General features: G+C 42.6%; 3 protein-coding genes across 4 annotated transcripts in view; 1 reads left to right on the top strand and 2 right to left on the bottom strand.

The window, feature by feature from the left end:
- LOC139927392 (sodium- and chloride-dependent betaine transporter-like) overlaps window positions 1-10,956 on the bottom strand; it is a 28,315-nt gene extending 17,359 nt beyond the window's left edge. For both annotated transcript variants that reach the window (XM_078284613.1, XM_078284614.1), the window contains exons 1-2: window positions 10,710-10,956; window positions 244-378 (exon numbers count right to left, since the gene is read on the bottom strand). In XM_078284613.1, the coding sequence (XP_078140739.1) occupies window positions 244-378; window positions 10,710-10,839 (265 nt within the window). In that variant the 5' untranslated portion in view covers window positions 10,840-10,956. The remainder of the gene's footprint in view (window positions 1-243; window positions 379-10,709) is intronic.
- Window positions 1-20,462, bottom strand: part of LOC139911915 (primary amine oxidase, liver isozyme) — a 291,900-nt gene that overhangs the window by 102,354 nt on the left and 169,084 nt on the right. The window lies entirely within an intron of this gene.
- LOC139911912 (proteasome activator complex subunit 3-like) overlaps window positions 1-20,462 on the top strand; it is a 237,036-nt gene that overhangs the window by 128,808 nt on the left and 87,766 nt on the right. The window lies entirely within an intron of this gene.

Below are 20,462 nucleotides of genomic sequence, written 5' to 3'. Positions count from 1 at the left end.
TGAACCCCATATCGCATATTGAAATGGTGATAACGGTGACAAAATATTAAATTTTATTCTTCGACGTGTAATAAAAAGCTTGTTTCTTATTTGCTACGACACCCGTTTCAAAATGTAGAAAATCTGGGAAAAATGTAGGACATTTATGAAATTACGTTTTGCAATTAGTGCAGTAATAAGACTTCTATGGCTCTTTGTTTGAAGGCTGCTTTGGCTCTATACCACAGTGAATCATGTGGTTACCCTGTGCCAGGGGGCAGAGCTTCCTCCAGCAGGTGATGGTTCCCTCCTGGGTGAACTGACCGACCGCAGTCTCCAGCAGGAACAGTGGAACGCCACACAGCACAGCAAAGAAACAGTATGGCAACAGGAACACACCTGCAAACAAACAAATACACCTATGAGACCTGGGAGGAATCTGACAAAGAAAACTCACGATGAGGAGAATCTGACAGATAAAATGTTTCATTTTGTTTTGTTGAATGTACAGTATCATCTCTTAAAGCCTGGAGAAAATTTGAAGCATTTTAATTACTGCAATTACTGCAATGTTGATTTAGGTTGTTAAGTGTGCAATGTTTTGTTTGTTTGATCATTCCAAAACACATATCCGGATTTTACTAGCTGAAATCCTATTAAGCTATCAAGCAATCATTAATCCGTCAACCAGCCAATCAATCATCCATATTTCATTCATTTTCATGCCAGCTATTGATTTGAAGGAGTAGTTGTCAATTTTTTTCAAATGCTCTGCTGTGCATGTCTGACATGCTCTGGTTAATATTGACATAACTGAGATGTTGTCAAAAAATTTCCATTGATATTTATTTTTGAGGCAGTATTCAAGACAGCAGATCTTGACTAATGTCTAAATAGACATAAAACAATGTTTCTTCATTCATTGTGAGTAGGGATGGGACGATATGTTTATCTCATGATATGACTTGATATGCGATATGGGGTTCATGATTCAATAGAACCACAATACGATGTAATAAATAATAATGAAAGGACTGTGAAATTGTGATGGTCAAGGGTCTCATTTGTGATTCCTACAGCAGAATAAAATGGAGCTAATATCACGATTCATTTTTCCGCTACACGATACATATTGTCACATTTTTGTATTGCGATATATTGAATTTCGATATATCGTCCCACTCTACAAAATTTGAGTTTGTACAATATCTAATTCATAATGCAGTTCAGTTCATTAACATGATCTATTATAAACCCAAGCTTACATTCCCTCAGTTTCCCTCACCTTTATTATGACTGGATCCAGACTGAGAGAGCCATAGTGAAGGCCAAGATATTTTGGGGAGTGAGTCTTGTGAATAAGCCAGTTAAAAAATTTCCAAACACTCTCTGTATCACACTGTCATATGTTATCATTTAAGCAAGCAAACCCTTATCTGTGGCCTTGCATGCTTAGCTGTGACCGCAGTAAACCGTGTGAATGCTGTTATGTTTATTAATCTGTTGTACTGTCTGACTGCTCATCATCTTATTTTGACTTCTGTGTATTCTTGCATGCAAAACCCCCTCCGTGTGAAAAATAGAATAGGAAAAATCTACCTTTAGATACTGTCACACTGGTATATATCATCAATCTGTGATGTTCAATGGATTCCAGGAGTCATTTTGTGATAAGGTGTTACCTTTTTGGTGAACCCACTTTCCCTTGACCTGCCTTGTCTACTTCTACATCAGTTAGTGATTACCTACATTTCCCAGAATGCCTTTCAACAACCCCCAGAGAACGGGCAGTATACTGGCGAAGCGATTTCTCTTGATGTAAAAAGAATGTGGTTTTATTCCAACACGTTTCAGCTTACACCTTCATCAGGGTGTCCTACTTTGCTTTAGCGGGTAAGGGTTTCTATAAACTGGAATAACGTGCAGTATCTATGTTCCTTCTCCATTATAAATAAATAATAATCTTTATTTCTTTAATATCCATGGGAATAAGAAAAACCCACCACCAAACAAAAGAAATGGACCCAGGAATGCAAGGTACATTGCCAGTAGCCGTTTTCCAACAGTTTTTTGGGGATTGATTTTTCCTATAAAGCTACAATATGCAACTTTTTGGACATTAAGATAACAATAAATAGGCTATATGGAATATAATCATAGCAACAATTAAAGAAAAGCAGTAAATGAAAGAACAGCAAAGCAAAATGTGCAGCAAGACCAGTTCAAAAACACAGGTTTGTGTCCCCAGTAAAAATCATTCTAATTTAATGGAAATTGTACAAAAGAATCAATTTCAAAAGTTTACTCATAAATTGGTGCTTCCGGTGCACCGTAGGAAGGTCGCACTGACAATGGCTCCGCGTTCAACTCGTAGTTTTTTGTTTATTATTATCTGTACTGTTTTTATTTTTGTATGTACTGCACTGTCGTTCATACAGTATGATCGACAAGCACTTTTGGAAATTTGTTCGTCACTGGAAACAGACTTTTTCTCAACTTACCGGAGTACGTGCTGCGATTCCTTTGTCTTGCCGCCGTTGTGTTTACCAATACGCCAATGGAGGAGAAAGAGAAGAGGCAAACGTGCCGGTATCCTATGCAGATCTCGGACGAGATACTGCAATCCGCCATTACCGAGCATTTTACTGGCAAATGTTCAATCCCTGGACAATAAAATGGACGAACTACACGCACGGATTAACTTCCAGCGGGACATTGCAAACTGCTGCGTTCTAGCGCTTACTGAGACCTGGCTAGACCCGACGGTACCTGACTCGGCTGTTACCCCTGCTGGATTTTCCATCTACCGGTAGGACAGAACTACGGAGTCAGGTAAACGCAGAGGAGGTGGGGTCTGCATTATGGTTAATTCTCGCTGGGGTTCGGATATAGCAGTACTTACAAAACACTGCTCACCAGACCTGGAGCTCTTAACTATAAAAGTCCGTCCCTTCTACCTCCCTCGGGAATTCAGCTCCGCCTTAATCACAGCAGTCTACATACCCCCGCAGGCGGATAAAACATTAGCACTAGAGGACCTTTACGGAGTAATCAATGGACTGGAGAACGCTCACCCTGAGGCAGCTTCTGTTGTTGTTGGCAACTTCAATAGGGCTAATATGAGGAAAGTTTTGCCTAAGTATCACCAGCATATTAACTTTCCTACCCGTGGTGATCAGACTCTGGACCATTGTTATTCTCAACTACGGGACAGCTATAAACCCCTCCCCCGCCCTGCCTTTGGAAAAGCGGATCACACTTCCATTCTTCTCCTCCCAACCTACAGACAACGTCTAAAACAGGAAAAAACGGTTCTTCAGGCAGTTCAACGCTGGAGTGAGGAATCCATTGCCATTCTCCAGGACTGTTTTGAAACCACAGACTGGCAGATGTTCTGTGTTGCAGCTGATGGGGACATTGATGAATACACAGACGCTGTTTCAGCCTACATCTCCAAGTGCATTGATGACGTCGTCCCGAAAGTCAATGTTAGGACTTTCCCCAACCAAAAGCCCTGGATTAATGGTGATGTCCATGCTAAATTCAGAGCACGGTCCTCTGCCTACAGCTCTGGGGACCTGGAGGCCTTGAGGAAGTCCAGATACGACCTACGGAAAGCCATCAGAGATGCCAAAAGAGCCTACAGAGACAAGTTGGAATCTAACTACCACAGTTCCGACCCCAGGCGCATGTGGTGTGGACTGCGCTCCATCACAGACTACAAAGGGAGAAATAGCAGTGAAGTCCAGCCTGCCGCCTCTCTTCCCGACGAGCTCAACACCTTTTACGCACGGTTTGAGGCGAGCAACACCATCCCTTTTGTAAGGCTAGCTGAGGACCAGGATGACTGCACTCTGTCCCTATCTACGGCTGATGTGAGGAGAGCTTTTAAAAGAGTAAACCCTCGGAAGTCACCAGGGCCAGATGGCATTCCAGGCCGTGTCCTCAGAGCGTGCGCCGACCAGCTAGCAGAGGTATTCACCTCTATATTCAACCTCTCCCTGAATCAGTCTGCAGTTCCCACCTGCTTCAAACAGACAACCATTGTCCCCGTACCAAAGAAACCTTCCATCATCTGCCTGAATGACTACCGCCCTGTAGCACTGACCCCTATCATCATGAAGTGCTTCGAGCGGCTAGTCAGAACCCACATCTGCTCCTCCCTTCCTGACACCTTGGACCCCCTTCAATTTGCATACAGCCCCAACAGATCCACGGACGACGCCATCGCCCTGACAGTGCACACCGCCCTCTCCCACCTGGATAAGGGCAACACATATGTGAGGATGCTGTTTATAGATTACAGCTCGGCATTCAACACAATTGTGCCCGCTAAGCTCGTTCCTGGTCCAAGCAATCGGACGGCGTAGTAAAAACTGCCCAAAAGCGCCTATACTTCCTAAGGAGACTCAAGAAGTTTGGAATGTCTGTCAAAACTCTCACTAATTTCTACAGGTGCACCATTGAGAGCATTCTCACTGGCTGCATTACTACATGGTACGGCAGCTGCTCCACTGCTGATCGTAAGGCCCTCCAGAGGGTGGTGAAGACAGCGGAGCGCATCATTGGATGCCACTGTTACGCCCGGCCTAGGGGAAAACCGGGCATAGCACAAAAAGTGACTCCCCTTCTTCCCCACTCCCAAGGATGACCAGTGCCACAGCAGGTGCAGTCCAAACAGAATTGATTTATTTAACAATTCTTCAATACAGCAGCAAAAGCATCGGGGGGAGCACAGCCAAAATAACAAACATAACGATCTATGATTGAATGACAACTAACTTACCTAACTTAAGCAAAAGAAAACAAAAGTACAAGCAGCTTACCTGCCTCCCTAACATAAACAGGAGAAAAGAAAACAAAGGAAAAGGCTTCTCACCCCTACGGCTACCCGGGACTGCTCTTTCAGAAGTTATTTACATAATTAACAACAAAGTCAATCTACAACACTAGGTCAATACAGCAGTCATTTGGTAAAACACAGCACAGTCTGGTTGGGAGCCAGGAAGGAGAAGGAGTGAGCCGGCATCGGACAGACGCCCTTTTTAAAGTAGGCGCCATCAGTCTCCCATCCAATCACCAGCCGCCACCTGCAACTCAACATACTGGGGAGAACACACAAACGGGGTGAACACCACCACCCTCAGGCAGGGAGGTTAAACAACACAAATATACTCTCCAATACAAATTATGACCCATGGTCATAACACCCCCCCACCTAAGATCAAACATTTCTTCCCCCAAGAAATGCTTGATTTCTAAAACCCCACACGAGACAATGCATCAGCCACAATATTATCCACTCCTTTAATGTGATGTATCTCAATGTTGAAATCCTGCAGCAATAACGACCAGCGCATAAGACGCTGATTGTTATTCCGCATGCGAGACAGGAACACGAGAGGATTGTGGTCTGAATAAACATGAACCAGAATTGAGCTCGAACCAACATAGACCTCAAAATGCTGTAACGCCAAAAGCAATGCCAAAGCTTCCTTCTCAATTGTACTATAATTCAATTGGTGTTTGTTGAATTTCTTTGAGAAGTAACACACCGGGTGATCAATACCATGATCATCCTCCTGTAAAAGAACAGCGCCTGCACCATAAGCACTGGCATCTACCTCCAACTTAAAGGGACGTGCAAAATCAGGTGCAGCCAGTACAGGCGCGCTGCATAGAAGAGCCTTGGCAAAATCAAATGAGTCCTGACACACAGCAGTCCAGACAAATTGGCTGGAGGGGCTTACCAAGCTAGTTAGTGGCGCAACTACACTAGCAAAATTTTTACAGAACCCCCGATAATAGCCACACATTCCCAGAAACCGGCGGAGTTGCCGCCGCGTTTCTGGCACAGGAAAATCCAGGATGGCCTGGACTTTGGCCAACAGGGGGCGCACCTGCCAACGAATAAGATGGCAAACATCACTTTTGGCCGGCTCAGACAAATACGACAAATGTTCCTCCAGGTTCTTCAGAATTTTTGAATTCTCTAATCGCGCACATGGAACTGAAACAGGCTGCCCACGCAACCCGTCCTCCTCGGGACTGTACGATGGTGACACAACAGTCGCCACAGGAGAGACACATGGCACAGAGTTCACAGTTGGCACCTCGGAGGTTTCACGAACAAAATATGGCTTCAACATATTGATGTGACACACACGGGACTTTGTGCCCAAAAACCAATTCAGCCGGACTAAACCCAAGAGACTCCTGTATGGTTTCACGAATGGCAAACAGAAGCAGTGGCAGACCCTCATCCCACTCCCTGTTTGACCCAGCACAATACTTTCAAAGCATGGACTTTAACGTCTGATGAAATCTCTCCAGTGCGCCCTGACTCTCCGGGTGGTACGCACTGGAGATCTGATGCCAACTAATAATAATGGACAACTCTGTCATCACCTGTGAAAAAACCTTGGACATAAAGTTAGATCCTTGGTCTGTTTGAATGCGTTTGGGCAAACCAAAAGTGGAAAAGAACTTAACCAAGGCTTTCACCACTGCTTTAGCCCTCAACCTGCGCAACGGGACGGCCTCAGGAAAACGTGTGGCTGCGCACATGATGGTAAGCAGGTACTGGTGACCAGTCTTGGTTTTTGGCAAGGGACCAACACAGTCTATTATGACATGCTCAAAAGGTTCGCCAATTACCGGGATCGGATGTAAAGGAGCCGGAGGAATAACCTGGTTTGGTTTTCCAGTAATTTGGCAAACATGGCAAGATCGACAAAATTTGGTGACATCGGATTTTAACCCTGGCCAGAAAAAATATCGGAGCACCCGATGATATGTTTTCTTGATCCCCAAATGGCCGGACAGACTGTGATCGTGGGCTAAACTTAACACTTGGAGCCGGAACTCTTTTGGCACAACAACCTGGGAGACCACATCACATTCCATCCCAGACACTGGGGACCATTTACGCAACAACACACCTTCATCAAACAGATAAGACACTGGCTGCGAAGCATTTCTCTGTTCCTGAGCTGCAGACAAACATGCAGCCAATGTACTATCTGACTGCTGAGCCTGGATGAGCTGATCCTTATCTATTGCCAAACACAAGTCCATATTATCAGGCAACACATCCACAGTACCAGGCACACTTTCAGGTTCAGAAGAGGGGCTGACCGGATCATCAGACGCGTTCAAAAAACAATCGGAAAGGTCCACCAAATCACCAAGCTTACGAGCCTGGGCACGCATCACGACGCACGCCGGAAAAACAGGAGGCAACTCGAGCGCAGCGGGAGCAACAACACACACATCAGCAGTGGGGGTTTCAGTGACCTCGGGAGTAGGAAACATTTTTTCACCAGCCAAATCATTCCCGAGGATGAAATCTACTCCTGCAACAGGTAGCTGATCACGCACACCAACTCGCACTGTACCAGACACAAAGGAGGAGGAGAAAATAACTGTGTGAAGCGGCACGCGTAAAACACTCAGTTTAATTCCCCACACCAATAGGTCTGAACCACAGTACGACTGGTCAGAAAAAGGCAGGACACCATGTCGAGCCACAGAATACTTCGCACCGGTATCTCGCAGAATAGTAACGGGAACCCTGTCCACCTCATTGTCAGTCAGAGAAACAAAACCCTGCGTAATGAAAGGCTTAAAGTCATCGTCAATTTCTTTTGTTGGCAATGTTGCTGTCAAAAGTTCAGGTTGGCTAGCGACTGGCCCACACTGAATCAGACCAACAGCAGAGGGACCTTTACCCTTCATCTGTTCTTTTTTTTGTAACACAGGACAAACTGCAATGAGGTGGCCAGGTTCATGACAATAAAAGCACGCACGGTTTTCACCCCCGGGGGAAAAATTGCCCCGAGAAACTCTTGGTGAACGCGTTGTTCTATTTTCACGTACCGGGGATTTGCGACGCACGGGAGATGGAAAAACACTCTTGTGAGTTAAAGCAAACTCATCTGCCAGAACAGCCGCTCCGGCGAGAGACGCAACCTTTTGTTCGTTCAAATATACAACAATGCGCTCTGGCAAACACTTTTTAAACTCCTCCAGAAGCACAAGCTCTCGCAGCTGTGCGAAGTTCTTAGCTTTACTGGCGTGACACCATTTATCAAAAAGCACTCCCTTCTCACGCGCGAACTCAACATAAGTCTGGTTGACACTCTTTTCACATTTTCTAAATTTTTGTCTATATGCTTCAGGCACCAATTCATAGGCACGTAACACAGTAGCCTTAACAATCTCGTAATCCAAGCTCTGTTCAATTGTGAGGGTGGCACACACCTCCTGAGCTTTCCCTACCAATTTACACTGAAGCAATAATGACCAAACATCCTTTGGCCAATTCAAAGTGGCTGCAATGCGCTCAAATGCGTTGAAATACGAGTCCACCTCAGACTCCCTGAAAGGTGGAACCAGTGCAATGTGCCTGCTCACATCGAAGCTTCCACGGGGAGAGTACGGGGTTTGCTGCATGACAAGGTGAATGGGGAGCAACACTAGGCTGGCGTTCCAGCTCTAAAGCCTTCACCCTAAGGTGCATAGCCTCCACCTCCAACTCCCGATTTCTCACCTCCATTTCTTTAATGCGGAGACCATACACGATGCCTCAGGAAAGCACGGAAAATCATAAAAGACTTCAGCCACCCAGGCTATGGACTGTTCTCGCTACTGCCATCTGGTAGACGGCACCGGAGCATCCGGGCACGGACTACCAGATTCACAAACAGTTTTTTCCCCCAGGCCATCAGGCTTCTCAACCAGCAACATTAATCTCAGTGATCACATTGATCACATGATCACCCCAATGTATGCTCCAGACACTTCCTATGTACATTAAATGTACAACACCAAAAATTATTGTACATATCCATCGGCACATTATTACTCTTTATTCTTACTGTCCATATTGCCCATCTTTACTGGCTCTGGAACTGCTGTTAATGTTCTACTACTATGTATATTTTTGCTATTTGTGCCCTTATTTGTGACTCTTTTTAACAATTTAATTATTTGATTTTGTTATTTTTTTTATTTTTATTATTATTATTTTTGATTTTTTATGCCTATGTTGCTTGTCTTGTCCTAAGAATTTCACTGTTCAGAATGACCTTGTGTTATACTGTGCATTTGATAAATAAAAACACTTTGACACTTTGACACTTTGAAATAGATAATCTTATATGAATGACATGAGCCACAAAATACATTTTATACATTTTAAACTATTTTATTTGATTGGATGCAGATGACTTTTCCTTGCCATGTGCTAATCACTCAACTTCAATGAGAGTAATAATTCATTAAATTATAAAATTCAAAAAAGGTTCCATAATTAATGTTATGAATGGACTCTCTGTCTCTCCCTCACACAAACACACACACACACACACACACACACACATACTTCCTTATGATAGCCAATTGTGTTTGATGATGATTCTTTATTCTAGACCAGCAAAGTGTTGGTGCCACTCTGGAACCAGTTTTCCTGGCCGAGAGCCGGCTCCTTGGCTGTTGAAATGCGAAGAACTGGTTGCGGTTGCAGTGGAAATCTGACCAACTGAAGGTGAGGAAGGCGGGACTAACAACACACTTCCTACCTCAAGGCAAAAAGTAGCATAGTGTAACTTTAAAATACAGTTTGTCACTCTGTGTATGACAATTCCCTTGTGTGGCCTTGCTACCTTGTTAATAAACCTTTTTTTCCCTTCTCAATGTGGACATACATCAAACCTTTGCATAGTTTATCCTAAGAATTAATTTGTTTGACTGGTCTACTTATTTTTTTTTTTAAATCTTACAACATGTAGCAATCTATTTGATTTTTGTCAGTTGTCAAGTGCCACTTAGCAAACTTTACCTGATTGCTCCAGTGGAGCTGCCATGGTTATTATTATTAGCAGTAGACCATGATTATAATGTGCATCTCCTACAGTAAGTGTGAGTGTGTATGTGTGATGAAAAGAAGTCAGCCCTAAATACCGATTGTAAAGTTAAACAACTCTGTGGCTATATAAGTGACAGATAAAAGGGTTTTCACAGTATTCAAATGCTCAGGTCTAACACAAACATACTGTACCAAAACAAATAGGCTACTCTAATAAAGTGGTTCCCAACCCTTCCCCTCCCCCCCCCGGGGGCTTTCTGATCTCGCTCCTGAAACAATTCACTTCCTCATTGCAAATATGGAAACAGTCAGTAAATTAATATATCACTGGTTCTTTTTTCTGCAATTGTATCAAAATTGTATTACAAGTACAAATACATATTGTAACGGCTCGTCAAATTGAGCAATGAATGTAGGGTAACAATTTTTTACCAAAAATTTATATTTATTATTATTTTGCATCTCAGCATAAGTTAAATACACGCATCCATGCATTGTGTAGACCTGTACATCTTTAACACATGTTGAGCTGGAAAGTGAGATCAGTTAGATTAGTTCAACTAATTTCCTCAACTATATGGTACAACTCACAATGGTACAATAATTTCAACTACACTGAATTGTCAAAATATTATGGACATCTTCCTGAGTTGCAGCCACTTTTGCACAATCTACATCTCAACTGTCTCAAAGCTTCAAGATCCTTCTCTAACTCGTCTGCTTCTCTTTATCTACATCTCCTCCTTTGTGATAAGGGAAATCAATAAGGGATAATGGCTTTTACCTGGATTCACCTCATCAGTGTACTTCATGAAAAGTGTCCCTAATATTTTGTACATTCAGCGAATATGGTACAACTCACCTCCACCGTTCTTATAGCAGAGATAGGGGAATCTCCACACGTTTCCGAGGCCCACCACGTTCCCCGCCATTGCCAGAATATATTCCCGTTTTTTCGCCCACTGGTCCCTCTTTTCCACTTTTCTCTCCATATTCCTGTGTTTCCTCCCCAGTCCACTGATCAGTACTGTCAGCAAACGTCTCTGTCAGCCAGCCAGGGTCACGCTGCCTTGGAGATAAGTTTTGCTCAAGGCATTCACAATCTTAAAGAGTAAATCAACACCAAATCAGAAAGTTGCTGCTGCACTGCTCGATATAGGTTGAAACTTTAAAGCATGTCGCACTTCTGACCATGCCCCAATCAGTGATGTTAAAGCAGATGTTTGGCCTTGATGGAAAATATCTGCTGTGACATTACTGATTGGGGCGCGGCCAGAAGTGGACATACTGGATTTTAACCCTTTCCATAATGCTTTGCTTTACCAGTTGTTTCGGTCAATGCACTGCTTGCTGACTGCCGTTCAGTCGCACTGAAGAGAGAGTACTACTGTTGCTGTAACTTCATAAGTGACTATAAACAACTAAATCAGTGTTAATATTTGCATCGGACATTTCCAACTCGTCAGTGGAACACCAAGTACTGTTAATGAAGAAGATCAGCCGAGACAAGCTTATTTCGGATTACTTGAGATGTTTGGTCACAGTTAGCTAGGTTATCTAGGGAGCTAGCCAATGTTAGTACAGCTGCAATCACGCTACAGTGTATCTTATACTGATATATTTAGCCGTACAACTTCATAATTGTGGATTAAATGGATTATTTTACATAACATTATTGATTCTGATTTGACCCAAAGTTGTTAACAGACTAATACATCGGTAATCAGAGCTGAGAAGAACTCTGTAGTTTGCCAGTTTTGTCAAGTTGTCTTTATACTGAGGGAAGACGGCAGTGACAGTCTTCTATGAGTGAATCATGAATTATAAAGGAATCTATTTACATTTTAAGTTACGTTTTGCAATTTCTAGTGGTCTGACATGATGTGTTTTATCTGTCGGATGGACAGCACATCAATGAGTGGACAAGAGGTAAACATATGCTATATGCTTAATTCTTTGGAATTAATTTATTAGAATGGATTTTAAATGCATATAGTGCAATCTGATAACTGTTCATCCCATCTTCTCTCTCACACACATCTCCTCACACACACACACCAACCGCAGTTCTGATTATGAATTTAGGTTTGCTTCTTATAGTGTTTAACAGAACATCAAAAAATACACAGTAATGATCGGATATAGTGATATCGGACACCAGGAGATCAGTGACACTTATCCCTCTAGAGATAACTAGATCAAGAATGTTACCATGTTTGTGGGTGCTCTCAGTGACATGCTGAGTTAATTCTAAACTGTGTAGAAGATTGAGGTCCATAGCTTTAGTATCCATCATATTATTTATGTGGATGTTCATATCACCATTTATAATTATTCGATCGTAGCTAGACGATGGGGGTTATTTGGTACTTGACCACTGTGGTGGAAGTTTTCTGTAATAAAGAGACTTGGAGATGAGAAGTTGTCCTTCTGTTATCTTTACTGCTTGCAAGCAAGGCGCAATGCCCACCCAACGAGTGTGTGAGACAAAGAGCAAAGCAATGAGCTTTGTCCACCCTTCTTATAATCATGTAGTAGAAACAGCTGAGTCATGAGAAGTCCGGCACATTCTTATACATACATACGATTAGGGTGCATCTGTGCAAAACAAAGATAAACGGGCTAGACTTTCCAGGGTCATCTTCACACAGTAGCCATTGTCTCAAGCCAGTGGAAATGTACTGAGAGCAGACAACATAGAAATAAGACAGTGCTTAATGCATAGAGAAATAGAATGGTATAATATCATTTCCACTACAATTCCCCCCTTTGAGCATTTCATGCTCACTTAAATCATGAGAAATTATACAAAAAATATACTAGGAAATGTAAAAGATAATAATGGTGATGATGAGAACTAACCTCTAGTCTGCAATACAGGTAAGAGTATCACATGTCATCCCGAGCACAAGATCTCACCAGCAAAACGCTGATCACCTACACTAGGAGCAAAACGCTCAGAGCCGTAGTTGTAAGAAGTTGTGCTTGGGCTCCTAATGAGAAATGAACCAAAAACTCCTCCGGGTGCTTTATTGTTTGACTGACCATGGAAGAGAAAAAAGATTCACCCCTCATCTCAAAAAGATTTACCCCTCATCACCTTAACTGCAACATAGTATAAAACAACAAACAACATGATAAATCACCAAATATAATTCCAAAAAAAGAATGATACCTTGTTTGTTTTTGACTCTCATCTTAAACCTTCAATGAACCTGATAATCCGCTGAAGCACTTCACCTTTAAGTTTCGCAGTCAACATCAAAAGTCAATACACACCCTTTAGTACAGCTACAAAACAGGGTAAAAATGCATTTATGACCCTCATGTACCCATCTGCACTGATAATTTGAGGTGAGCCATTAGTGTATGTACCAAAAGTAAGTAATAGAAACATACTGTACCTACGAAGCAAACACTGTAGATAAAGAACATCCATGGCTGTAACTCAAGATGCAGCTATGATATTATATAAATCATCAAAACAGTAGGATTCAAAAGTCAAATGTTATAAAACATTATCATCTTAAGTGGTAAACACAAGTACAAACAAACCACAACGTATCATACATCAAACCAATACTTCTGTAACTCAATAAACCCCCCTTTGGCAGTTTATTAGGCAAAAATTCCTTCACAATCATAAATCAAATGTTACCGTTACTTCATATTGCAGAATATGCTGTCATTATGCTAACATATGGTTTCAGCAAGCTACTGATAGAAATAAAATTTAAAGTTTATCTTTGTCATCATCATCCTCATAAGGAGGAATCCAGCCTGGGAGCGGAAACAAGTCAGGACTGTCAGCACTGTCGACCCGTTCTGAGTCAAAGTCAGTGCACCTGTATAGGGAGTTAGCACTGAACCCCCATGGTTTCCAGCCAGAGTCTTCAAACATTTCTTTTTTCTGGCGGAGCAGTTTTTCTGTGGGGCGTGGTGTGGTGGTGGAATGTGGTGGTTCAAGGAAGTAGATGATGGGCACTGCGATCACAACTGCTATTATTAGGAGACAGCAGAGTGTGCCCCGCATGCCACAGCCAGTGTTCCTGAAGGGGTGCCACGGGCGTGGCCTCGGCGTTGGTTGCATCTCAAACGTCCCTCGGAGGCCCTCAGTAGGTTTTTAAACCTCAGGGAGAGCTAGTCTGACTTGGAGCTGCCGCCGTGGGCGTAGGGGCCTTCTTGCAGTGGCTGGCGTGGATCCACGTGGCTCTCTCTGCAACCTTTACTGCTGAGGCGGTCATTAGGAGGATCTGGAATGGTTCGGTCCACCTGGGCGCCTTCCAGCCTTTCCTCCTGGAGTCTTTCACCACGATCCACTCTCCGGAGTTCAGGTTGTGCAGCTTTCCCTCGACCTCTCTGGGCAGGGCGTCTTTCACCTGTCTGTGGATGTCAGTCAACACAGAGGACAAGTTTGCACAATAATGCAACATTTCATCATTACATTCCTCTGTTGTGGGGAGCTGTCTTTTCTGGGGCCCAATCCCCATGTTCATAGGTCTGCCAAAAAGAATCTCAAATGGACTCAGGCCATTTCTCTTCCTGATTCTGGCCCTCATTTGTGTCAGGACTAAAGGTAGCGCCTTTGTCCAGCTTAGTCCCGTTTCAGCACAACATTTAGCCAATTTATTTTTTAGAGTGCCATTTTCTCTTTCAACAGCACCTCCACTGGCTGGATGATATGCACAGTGGTATTTTAAGTCAATTCCCAAGAATTTGCTTACTGCCTGTAGAGCTTCATTTACAAAATGTCTGCCATTGTCACTGCCAATTTTGTGTGGTATTCCCCATCTGGGAATGATTTCCCTTACCAGAGCTTTAGCTACTGCACTGGCGTCTTGTTTTGATGTGGTGAAGGCTTCCACCCATTTGGAGAACATGTCAACTATCACCAGACAGTATTTCTTACCTTCGCTTGGTGAGAGTTCAGTGAAATCCATTTGTAGATGTTTAAATGGTTCCGATGGTGCTGGATGGGCACTGGGCGTCATCTGCTGACCTCTCCCAGAGTTGTATTGTGCACAAACTAAGCATCGTTCACAAAACATTTTTGAGTAATTTGAGAATCCCTTTGTGAACCAATGTCTGTTTACTTCTTTCATCATTCCTCCTTTTGACACATGATCCACACCATGTGTCAATTTAGCATAGAAAGGAAACAGACATTTGGGTAATAATAATAATAATAATAAACTTTATTTGTATAGCACCTTTCATACAAGAAATGCAGCTGTGTGCTTTACAACAGAGAAATTACATGCACCAAGTGCTTCACATAAAACGTGATAATGATAGTGAGAATAAGATAAAGAGGAGAATAGAATACATAAAATGCATCTTCACATGAAAATAGACATAGAATGAGCATAACATAAGATGGAAAATAAAACCCACTGAATAACAATAGTAAAAATATGAGGAATGCATAACATAAGATGGAAAATAAAATCCACTGTAAAACAATAATAAAAATAAAGTTAAAAAATAGAGTACAAAGGATGCATAAAATCAAGTAAAATACAAATTGAGATGTGCGAAGCAAAGTGAGAAAAAAAAAGAGTTTAAGGCCTGTATCGGGAAAGTCATAGCTAGTTAAAGGCTAAAGTGAAGAGATAAGTTTTTAGCTTTCTTTTAAAAATATTTAGCGAGCTGGCTTCCCTGATATCTATAGGTAGTGTGTTCCATAGCTTTGGGGTGTAATTGACAAAGGCTGCATCCCCGATTTTCTTTCGGCTGTTGCTGGGAACCTCCAATAAACCAGCAGCAGATGATCGGTGTTCTTGAAGGCAGGTAGTGAACAAGGGAGTTAGCAATGTAGCTTGGTCCTAGCCCATTAAGGGCTTTGTATATAAGGAGGAGGACCTTAAAATCAATTCTAAATGTTACAGGAAGCCAGTGTAGAGCAGCTAAAACTGGACTAATGTGCTCTCTCCTCTTGGTTCTGGTTAATAGCCGAGCTGCAGAGTTTTGAATGAGCTGAAGTCTCTCGGTGGTTTTTTTCGGGAGACCAGTAAAAAGTGCGTTACAGTAATCGAGTCGGCTTGAAATAAAGGCATGAATCAGTTTTTCAGCATCTGAATGATTGATTTATAAATGGTCGTACTTTAGCTATGTTTCTAAGGTGGAAAAATGATGTTTTCGTCACCTTGTTAATGTGGGACTTCAAGCTTAGATCTGAATCTAGGATAACACCAAGACTTGTAACCTCAGATTTAATCCAGGGAGTCAATGTTCCCAGATTATTAAACAGCATTTCTCTTTTTGTTTTAGGGCCGACTAGTAGGATTTCAGTTTTGTCCTCGTTTAACTTTAAAAATGTTTTGCTCATCCATTTATTTATTGCCAAAAGACAGGTAGTAATAGAGTTTATAGCTGCAGCATCATTTGGTTCAGCAGAGATGTACAGTTGCGTGTCATCCGCATAACTATGGAAACATACATCGTGCTCTCTAATGATGTCATCAAGTGGCAGCATGTATAGTGAGAATAATAATGGACCAAGGCAGCTCCCTTGTGCAACCCCAAAACAGATGTCATGTTTCTCAGACACATGATCTCCAAGACTGATGTAAAACGTTCTCCCTTTGATGTATGTTTTGAACCAGTTTAACACACAGTCAGAAAGACCAACCAACTTTTCAAGACGATTGATTAAGATATCATGGTCAATCGTATCAAACGCTGCACTTAGGTCCAAGAGGACAAGAATTGAGACCTTATTTTCATCAGAGTTTAGTCTGAGGTCGCTGATTATTTTAGTAAGAGCAGTTTCAGTGCTGTGGTATGTTCTAAAGCCTGCTTGAAATTCCTCCAGGACATTATTTTCTTTAAGAAAGGAGTTTATTTGCACTGAAACTACCTTTTCAAGTATCTTACTAATGAATGGAAGGTTGGATATCGGCCTATAGCTTGTCAGTGCATTACCATCTAGGTTGGGTTTCTTTAGTAAGGGTTTTACAACAGCTGTTTTGAATGCATCCGGGAAGATGCCTGTTTGAGGGGATATATTTATAATCTTCAGGACATGACTTGAAACACTATTGAACACCTGCTTAAAAAATGCTGTAGGTACAGGGTCAATACATGAGGTGGAGGAGTTACACTCAGTGACAGTCTTGCAAAGCTCAGTTAATGTAATACAAGTGAATTTTCCCATGGTTACATCTTTTTACAGGGTTTGCTGAGGTCATCTGTGTTTACATCAGCAGCAATGCTTGTTCTTGTTATTGAAGAACAATGCAAGTTCTTCACAATTTGATGCAGAGGACTGCGGACGGGTGGGGGCAGTGTTGAGTAGCTGGTCAATAGTGGAGAATAATATTCTAGAGTTTCCAGCATTCTCTGTAATAATCCTAGAAAAGTAATCCTTTCTTGCTAAACGTATTGCTTTGTTATAGACAGTCATGGCTTCTTTGTATATATTACAGTGAACTGTGAGCCTGGTTTTCCTCCATTTTCTTTCAGCTGCCCGACAGATTCTCTTAATCTCATTAACACTGTTATTGTTTAACCATGGGGAGATTCTGTCAGTCGACCTCTTCTTAACCTTTAGTGGAGCAACAGTATTTAAAGCAGATGACAAGGTATTGTTGAAATTTTCAACCATGTCATTTATAGAGCAGTCAATGCTGTATGACTCAAATGATTTCATAACATTAGAGAACTTTGCTTGTGATGGTCAGAAATAGGTAATTCTAATACTGAAACATTGTCAATGTTTAACCCTGTTGTTATTACCAAGTCTAGAATGTTACCATGCTGATGAGTGGCTTCATTTACATGTTGGGTAAGTTCAAAGCTGTCCAGTAAATTCACAAGCTCCATAGCTTTGGAGTCATTCTTTTTGTTGATATGAATATTCAGGTCTCCATTCAGGATTAATCTATCATATCTAGTGATACCAAGTGAGATCAGCTCTGAGAATTCCTGCAGAAACAGTGATGAATATCTTGGTGGCTGATACAATGTAATGATGAGCACTGATAATTCTGCTTTGAGCTCAAGAGCAAGATATTCAAATGATGTAAATTCACCCAGGTCAATGTCATTACACAAAAACTGTGTAGAAAAAATGGCTGCAATCCCTCCTCCTTTCCTGTTCTGACTGACTGATAAAAATTAGAGTTTGGAGGACAAGCCTCTATCAGTGTTGCTACACCAGTAGTGCTGTTTAGCCAGGTCTCAACTAAAAACATTAAATGCAAATTATTTTCAATTATCAGATCATTAACCAAAAAGGATTTGTTAGCCAATGATCTGACATTAACAAGAGCTAATTTCAGCTGTAGGGATTCTGTGACAGGAAAGGAAACTGGTTGTGGCTGAACATTGACAAATTTAAGATTACCGAGACAGGTACCAGATGGACCATGCCACCGGCTGTTTAAGATCACCGGTATGTTTAAGGAAGCGGCATGGGGTCTGTCTCATCTCTGATAGACACCTGATTGATGATGTCTGTGGTTATTGCTGTTTAACAGTTCATCAATTTGACTGAGCTTCAGCGTGGCAGCTTAAAACTAACTCCTGGATTGGTGAGTGTGGTGGAGGGGGGGAGGGGGCGCGTTGGATCCCTGATTGGGACAGAGACATCCTCTGAATGCCTTGGGTGATGTGGAGCAGAGGGTCAGGTGAGGGACGAGAGATACAGGCTGTCTGCCTGTGTGTGCTGTCCTTGTCCTTCGCGCTTATCCGTGCATTCTTGTTTTGGTATGGCATCCCAAGAGCATGACGTAGGTTGGCACCGAGTAGTCTGGAACCAGTGATGCTTGGATGAATCCCATCAGGCTTAAAGCGATCTTTACAGTTCCAAAAGATATTGAAATTGTCAATAAACTTTATCCCATGGGTGAGGCACGCTGATGTCAGCCATGTATTCAGGGCAAGGAGTCTGCTAAAAGATTCGATTCCTTTCCCCAAGGTTGGAACGGGGCCTGAAATGAATACATGTTGTGACTGACAGTCGCTCAGCTTCTCCAGTAGCAGGCAAAAGTCTTTTTTCAGCATCTCAGAGCCAGTTTTCCCTTGCAGAATGTCAAAAGACCCAGCATGAATAATAATCCTCATGTTACCTGGATGTGTAGAGAGGATAACTGGCAACAGCCCTGTTAGCTCCCTGACAGATGTGTCATCCATCCATAGATTTTCAGTCTTTGCCATTCTTACATGCTTGGTTATGGAGTCCCCAATCAGAATAGTGTCTGGCTTATCAGGTGTGGAATTAGCAATATTTATTCTGGCCCTCGGCTTATCAAGTGTGGAATTAGCAATATTTATTCTGGCCCTCGGCCTAGTATGTTGATTAGCAGGCCGCATTTTCCGCCTGGAGGTAGTCGGCGGTGAGTGCCTGTAGGTAGCATTAATGTTAGCACCGGGACCAGTGCTGGCATTAGCATTAGCATTAGCTCTGCGGCTAGTACTGGGCTGCATCATGGAAGTGCTGTCATTAGCATTAGCAGTGACTGGATACGGCTCACTGAGTATTTTGTACCTGTTCTCCAGTTGTAGTCCTGGCCGGGGAGTGTATTGGGGAGAGTATTGGGGTTTCCTCCTGTTATTGTTGTTTCCTCCGCTGCCCCTACGGCGGACAACGTCCGACCACAGCTCACCAGGAGTAGAGACTTTTAAGCATGGTTTACCATCAGGGCCGTACCAAACCCCCCCTTCAACCTTTGAGCCTGCATTCTTCCATATGGTCTTTTCTGCTTGTGTTGATCTGCTCTGCAGATCCTTCAGGTCTGCTTCCGGTGTCACCTCCTGTGGGATACTGGTAAGCTGTAAGGGTAAAGGTAATGTGGCTGCATGTTTTGCGGCTGCATCAGCTCACCTGTGAAATGGGGTCAGTTCTTTTACTATGAGCTTCACATTTGACAACAGCAATTTCTTTTGAGAGTAGCACCGCTTCCAGTAAATCAGCTACCAGGGTGTGGTGTTTGATACCTGTCCCTGCAGATGTTAGAAATTTCCTATGTCTCCAGATTGCACCAAAATCATGTACTACACCAAATGCATATCTACTATCTGTGTAGATATTGACTGTTTTGTCCTGTGCATATTTGCATGCTTCTGTGAGTGCCTTTAATTCTGCAGCTTGTGCTGAGAAATGGGCTAGAAGTGGTTCTGCTATGATAGTGTCATGTTGGGTTACCACAGCGAAACCTGCTTGATTTTGGTGTGTCAGCTGATTTTGGAAAGCGGAACCATCCACAAAAAGTTCTTGTTGGTTAGTGGAACTTCCTTCAGGTCAGGCCTAGGGGAGCAAACTTCTGTTATAGCAGCTATGCAGTCATGTGGTTCTCCCTCATCTGGTGTGGGGAGAAGAGTCGCAGGGTTAAGAACAGAGCAACGCTTTACAGTGATATTTGGCATGTCTAACAACACAGTATGATATCTCAACCACCTTGCTGCTGACAGGTGAGCTGTCTTTTGTTCCAACAATATGATTGAGACTGCATAGGCACCAACAGTGTTAAATCCTGATAGCCTACTAGGTCCCTAGAGGCTAAGACTGCCTTTTCTGCTGCAGCTACTGCTCTCAAACACCTGGGCAAACCTGCTGCCACTGAGTCTAGCTTAGTAGAGAAGAATGCTACAGGCCACATTTTTCCACCATGTT

This window comes from Centroberyx gerrardi, chromosome 7 (genome assembly GCF_048128805.1).
Source record: "Centroberyx gerrardi isolate f3 chromosome 7, fCenGer3.hap1.cur.20231027, whole genome shotgun sequence".
NCBI classification, from domain to species: Eukaryota; Metazoa; Chordata; class Actinopteri; order Beryciformes; family Berycidae; genus Centroberyx; species Centroberyx gerrardi.
This window is presented reverse-complemented; position numbering and strand designations above follow the sequence as displayed.